Source organism: Lathyrus oleraceus, chromosome 5 (assembly GCF_024323335.1).
Source record: "Lathyrus oleraceus cultivar Zhongwan6 chromosome 5, CAAS_Psat_ZW6_1.0, whole genome shotgun sequence".
In the NCBI taxonomy this organism is placed as follows: Eukaryota; Viridiplantae; Streptophyta; class Magnoliopsida; order Fabales; family Fabaceae; genus Lathyrus; species Lathyrus oleraceus.
The window spans coordinates 73,210,516-73,217,253 of NC_066583.1; the positions used below are offsets into that span (position 1 = coordinate 73,210,516).

The 6,738-nt window shown below is 35.2% G+C and overlaps 1 protein-coding gene across 1 annotated transcript; it reads right to left on the minus strand.

Annotated features, from left to right (window-relative positions):
* Nucleotides 1-1,207: 1,207 nt before the first annotated feature.
* On the minus strand, nucleotides 1,208-3,242 carry LOC127078807 (uncharacterized). The gene is made up of 3 exons (XM_051019232.1): nucleotides 2,550-3,242; nucleotides 2,172-2,359; nucleotides 1,208-1,699 (listed from the first exon to the last, which is right to left on the minus strand). The coding sequence occupies exons 1-3, from the start codon at nucleotides 3,127-3,129 to the stop codon at nucleotides 1,208-1,210; spliced, it is 1,260 nt and encodes a 419-aa protein (XP_050875189.1). The 5' UTR covers nucleotides 3,130-3,242.
* Between the last annotated feature and the right edge of the window lie 3,496 nt (nucleotides 3,243-6,738).

Here is a 6,738-nt window from a genome sequence, read left to right on the forward strand (position 1 = left end):
ATTTACAAGTCATTACATATACTACAAATGTACACATTAATTACACAAATTTATGAACAAACATTGAGCTCTATCATGAATTGACACCACTCCTCTTTGATTTCGTCCACTTGATCCTTTGTATAAAATGCACACTTGAATTCCTCAAAGTACTACATAATAATATAACATATTTTGAATTAATTCCAACTATTTAATTATATGAGATATGTGTAAATATAAAAATAACTCATAAGTTAGAAATACATACATCGGTGGGATATGTGTAAATAACTCCTTCTGTGTAAATATAAAAATAACTCATAATTATATGAGATATGTGTAAATATAAAAATAACTATTTAAAAATAACTCCTTCTGCAGCTACACATTAAGTCATACAATTTGATCAGATAAAACTAATATATGATGAACAAATTTGTTATCGCAATTTATAAATACTTACCATGGATTGTTCTAAGCGTCCATATCCGACACGTCCTTTTCGGTACGGATATGCGGGACTTGATGCTCTTTCCCGATTTGTAGCACTTATTCTTTGAAAAACCGGGTCTTGTCTTTTGGAATTGAAAGCTTCCCATTCTTCAGCCGATATCAAACTTTCATATTTTTTAGGAAGCTCCGCATCCACAAAATTACCATCCGCATCCTTAAGGAACTTGGATGATAAAAATGTCTGAAACCCTCTTAGAAGCTTTCCGGCCAATTTCATATAAAAACCTCTTCTTTCTTCTTCGATGTTAAAACATCGCTAAGAAAAACATACAGATTGATAGTTAGTATCGGTAATTGAAAAAACATAATTGATACCATATAATTAAGGGCCAAATGATTGTACCTTTATCTCACTCCAAATTTTTTCTTTGGACTCATTCAGCTCTTTGTTTCTCCAATCATCACATGTAATGGGAATTTCATTCCTTACTAGTGCACCGATAAAACTAGTTAAGGTATGCCCATTAGGTTCTATAAGCTGTCCCTGGTTGTTCCAATAGACATCTAGTATGATGCCTCGAGATCTTCCTTGGACCACCCTTCTCATTACTGTGATGCCTCTTCGAATTTCTTCTTCCGCGGATACTTTTTTACTAACTTCCTCATGTTGGTCATCAGCCATGTCTAACCTGTAATAAACCAAGGAAACCATCAAATATCAAATATAACTTATAATCAAAGCATACCGCAAGAAATGAAGAAATATTGAATTTCAGTAGAAATATTGAAATGAAGATGGAATAATTGGGGCTTCTTTAACAACAGAATTGTCGATTGGTTGAATAACAGCACCTTTAACAGCATGCTCATTGGTCTCTACATTATCCACAACCATAGATGAAGCTTCTTTAACCACAGGCCCGTCAATAGGTTGAGTTACATCACTTTTAACGGTATGCTCCTCGGTCTCTACATTATCAACAGCCATAGACGGGGCTTCTTTAACCATAGGCTTGTCAATAGGTTGAGTTGAATCACTTTTAACAGTATGCCCCTCCGTCTCTACATTAGCCACAGCCATAGATGGAGATTCTTCAACCGCAGATGTCTGAAGAGGCACTGATTCAAGTTGAGCATTGCTTGGCACGAAAAGATGCTGTTCTTGTTCCTCCTCTTTTGAGGGAATGCTGATTAAGTCTGGTTCTTTCTTTTCCTTTCTTCTTATGTCTAATGCCTGAGTTAACATTGCTCTGGCTTCCATTATCTGCAAGCAAAACATGATTTGTTGTTAAAACAATAAAAGCTAACAATACCAAATGTTAGATGCAGTTGAAAATAAAATTTAAAAAACAAGTGTTTATTAAGAATTTCAAAACATCTTAGACACCTATTAGTCGTGACACCGAAGAATCATGTATAACTCACAAGGGTTCTTAACAAAAGTATTTGACCATGTGAGCAGTGCTACTCGTTTCTTCCATAATTCTACAAGATCAAACTCTGTTCAAGTCCCAAGACAACAATCAAATAAAACACCTCTACTGTCTCTATCTCTACTCTCTAATTCAATCATTAGTTGCACACATTTTAAATGAAAACGATTAGAAACAACAAAGTAAGTACACATTATTTACACAAGAGGCACAAGCATTCATTCAAATTCGAAAAACAAATAAAACAGATGCATCAAAGAGAGAAACCCGATTAAAACCGATTCCAATTAAAATTTAACTTACTTGTGGAGTTGATAGAAAAACAGCATCATTTTTGCTGAGTTTAGGGTGCAGTAGTACAAAGTAAATCTTCCAAAAGCATCCATCACTCATATATCCAGGGCACAACTCCATTCTAAGAGCAGCTAACCTCGGAGCAAGATGTTCAACAGCAAGAGCATGCTCTTGTTGTGCATCAGACAAATCAAAATCTGCATAATCACATAAATTGCAAGATGAATTCATAATGCATCCTTCATGAAGAATCATATACAATATGAACTAGAATATCTAAGCTAGAATATTAACAACATATTCCAGAAGCTATAAAAGAAAACATACTATTTTTCTACAAAGTAATTGCACAAAAATAGAATTCACAGATATTCCATTAGAATATACCATCAGAATCAGGATCATCGGGAAGTGGAAAATCCAGCCAAGTTTCTGGATGCATCGCTAAATTTCTGGCAAAAGCCACAACCTCCTCCGTAACTCCGACCACACCGTCGAGATCGTATTCCTCATCGGATCCGATTTGGAGAAAACTCGAAGCGATCTTCGTGAATTCAGAAACAGTCTTATTACCTGAAATCTTCGAGATTCCACTCTTGAATTTCCCACTAATTTCAGCAAAATCGCTTCGGATTCCAGCGATAACGTCTTCATCAGGGAGATTAGGATCGGAGTCACGCGTTTGCGGATCGGAGTCGTGATCGGGATCCGGAGGAGGTGCGAGGAAAGAAGCTACGCCCCAAAATTGGCGGGAGAGGGATTTGGTAATCTCGGAGATATCTTCTTTGACACCGCGTGCGGTGGGACTGTGAGTTGACGGAGATGCAGATTCAGATTGTGATTGAGAGGGTTCTGATTCGGATTTGGTGGTGTTAGGGTTTTCTGATTCTTGTTCTTGTTTTGCATCTTGTTCGTCTTCTTCATCGAGTTTGAGAGAGTTGGCGATTGTTCTTGCTAGCCATGACATGGTTGATCTCAATCTCTCTCACAAGATGTAGTTTACCATCACTTCATATGTTCAAGTTTTCTCATTTCTTAACCAGATAGGATAGGACACCCAGCTACGACGTCGTTTCACACCCAAACAACAACATTAACAAAATTAATTATAATAATAGAATTACTAACAATAATAGTAATAATATAACTAATTAACTAATCACATATTTAGTTTTAATAGTAATAATTTATGTCAATTAGGTGGAGGATGAATTTAAGATTCTAATGCCTTAGACAGCGCTTTTGTGGAAAGCGCTTTCTAAGGTATGCCTTAGACAGCGCTTTCCAAAAGCGCTTTCTAAACCCCCCCTTAGACAGCGCTTTTGGTTTTAATTTTTTTTTTTAATTTAAAGACTTTAGACAGCGCTTTATCAAAAGCGCTGACTAAGGTCTATATTTAAAAGCGCTTTCTAAAAGCGCTGTCTAAGGGGGGGGGGGTCTTAGACAGCGCTTTTAGAAAGCGCTGTCTAAGACCCCCCCCCTTAGACAGCGCTTTCATTATTTTTTTGGAACATTTTCCGTGTTTTATTTTAATTTTAACCTTAGACAGCGCTTTCTTTTAAAAGCGCTGTCTAAGATGCGCTGTTAAAAGTCATTTTTGGCGTAGTGATTTTTCAATTCCACATATCTCTCAATATAGTTGGAATTGGAGAATTTGAGGTGATGTTCGTGCTCAGTGATGTTTTCTCTTTAAAATCATGTCCCTGTTTGGAATTTTGGTGATGGTTCATGTTAACCAGTCCGGTGAAGTTCACTGGAGAAGACAACCGGAGCTCTGGCTCCGGTGATGATGTGTCTTGAGTCTGAGCCGTGTGATCCATGTTCCACGTTTTAATCTTAGCCGTGCCTTGTGATTACTCATGTTACAGCGCTGTTGACTAGGACATTGGTGGAACACGCGTTGTGGATCATCAGATCTGCCACCTCAATTAATGAGAGAGATCTGATGGTCCACGTATTTTTGGATTTTTGGATTTTCTGAATTTCTTTTTAATTCCATTTTCTTCAATAATTCATAATAAATTTAATATTGATCCAAAAAATATGAGACTTTCACCAAAAGATTTCAAATATTTTTCTCTTTCATATTTTGAATTAAAATTTGTTTTTGGATCATTATTAATATTTTTCATGAATTAAGTGATTTTTCATTTGTTTTTAATTGTTTAAAAATATTTTTAAGTGTCCAAAAATTATGATATTTTTTCTCTAAGGTCCTTTGCCCTTGCTTGACCTATGATAAATCCCATGGCCATTTATCTGGTGTTTTGATGAGATTTTAGGATTTGGACAAAACATATTTAAATTTAATGCATTATTTTACTATTTTTAATTGAATAAATGCCATTTTAATTGTGTTGACCATTTGGATTGAGTTAATTGAGTTTCTCATTTGTTATTGGGCATTGGTCAAGGTTGATTTGACTTTGTCAAGTTAATATTATTGGATTTAGGGGATTGATGGAATGTACATTCCATCTCCCAAAATAAATTAATAATATTAATTTGGTAAAAGTCATCCTTTGACCAATTTGTGATCTCATTCATCTCTTTCCCTCTTCATCCATTCATTTCAATTGGCCAATGAAATCTCAAAGTTCTAATGCTAGTTGATTGAAAGATTAACATGAGTATGGATGAGATTAGGCCACACCTTTGCATATTTTTTGTGTGTGGTATGTTTAAATGAGCATAGTTCATAATACTATGTCTCCAACATGCATTAACACCAAAAGTCTATTGCCCGACCTCAAATAGTTGTGACTTCTATATAAGTCCAATTACGATTGCTTAACATAACGCTAAATTTATGACTTCTATATAAGTTAGTGAGATTGTAAGTCTCCCCTCTTCCATGGTATTGTATGGAAACTTGGCCTTCTTTCCTTCCTTTGGAAGATGTTTTGGGTTCAAGGATCCATGCTTGTGGCAAGTGGGTTGAGTGTTCTCCAAAGAATGTCTTGAAATCAAAAAGCAAAACAAAACTAACTTCTAACCCACTAACTACTAACTTTTAATTTCAAGTCTTTACTTTTATGCAATTTACTTTTAGCACTTTATTATCATTTTCCATTATACATATCATTCTAATTGTTTATGTTAATGTAATCTTCATTTTTCCACTTGGACCATATTGTATGATATACTTTGTTACTTTGCTTGTTTGTGTGGTCTTTGACCATTAATGCACATAATAATAACAAAAACCCTAAAAGACTTTTGAATGGAATGTTGGTTTGATCTTGCTCAAATGGACTTAGAACTTAGACAACATTCCTTTTCTAATGGACTTGGCTAATGCCAATTTGTTTAAGAACCAAGTGATCGCAATTTGAAATTCATCTGATACATCATTCAAGATCTCTCCAGTTCATCTGCATCATTTTGAAGCTGTTATGTTGAACCTGTGACTTGTGGAATTCATCTGCTACATAGGCTATTTTGAAGAAGATCATGAAGTGGATAATATTGGATGAAGCCATATTTATTTGATGCCTTTGCTCTTCAAGATTGATATAATTATGCACTTGTGTGTTGCTTGATCTAAAAGTCTAAGGGAATTCTGGGTTTCTATTGACATACTTGTCTATTGGATTGCTCCCATTTGGTCAGATCTTTTCAACTTTAAACTTTTAAACTTTTGTGCATAGGGTAGTCTCTTCATCTTCTCCCCATTTCTTTAATTTCAAAATCTCTCCCTCTATTTTCAAAACCTTCTTTGTGTGAACTATTTTTGTTCAAAACTTAGACCACTTTTGCAAAAAGGTAGAAACTTTGGCCTTATGCCATTGCATTTTCAAACTTATCTTCTTAAATCAAACTTGTAAATAAACTTAACTATACTTGACTTTAACTTTCAAAAAAGCCAAAAAGAACTAATTCATTCAAATCATTTTTAGGCCTTTGTGCCTCTCAAACTTAAATTTTGTTGAAAACCAACACACCCATTTTGAAATTTATAGCACGAACTACGAGGTTTTGATCCCTCATTTATATGTTGGTACGTAGGCACAAGACCGAAGGTCTTGTCAAACCCAAAAATATAATTAATGAATTCTTTTCTCATCCCCCCATTCTATTTGTTTGTAAACATCACTTTATACAAAATGCATATGCACACAAAAAGGGCTCCCTAGGAGTACCTAGGACACTTTGGGTGCTAACACCTTCCCTCTGTGTAACCAACCCCCTTACCTGTGATCTCTGATTTTTATTAGTTTTTATTTGAAAACTTCTTACTAATTGGGTTTTGTTTATACTTTTTCCCTTTCCGCTTGGAAACAATAAAAGCGTGGTGGCGACTCTTGTTAATTGATCTCTAGCTTGTCAATAGCTTGATGATCATGAATTTCCCGCTACAAAAATTAAGTGGCGACTCTGCTGGGGAGTAGTCTCCAGTGGGTTTAGCCTACTTTTTATGTGAATATATTTGTATATATGTGATGTTTGTATATAGGTATGTATGATATAATCTGCTTGTTGTGCTTAGTGATCTCTGAGTGGTGAGATAAGTTATAACCCGAACTTGAGTGCAATTAAGATAGGAGGATGGTATAGTCATGTTCGACTTGTGTGG

What these genes read in the sequence shown, in the direction of transcription:
- LOC127078807 (XM_051019232.1), bottom strand. Translation starts at nt 3,129, where the DNA reads ATGTCATGGCTAGCAAGAACAATCGCCAACTCTCTCAAACTCGATGAA. An exon ending in CGATGATCCTGATTCTGATG is followed by an intron (nt 2,360 to 2,549) that starts GTATATTCTAAT and finishes GTGATTATGCAG; the next exon opens with ATTTTGATTTGTCTGATGCA. An exon ending in TTTTTCTATCAACTCCACAA is followed by an intron (nt 1,700 to 2,171) that starts GTAAGTTAAATT and finishes TTTTGCTTGCAG; the next exon opens with ATAATGGAAGCCAGAGCAAT.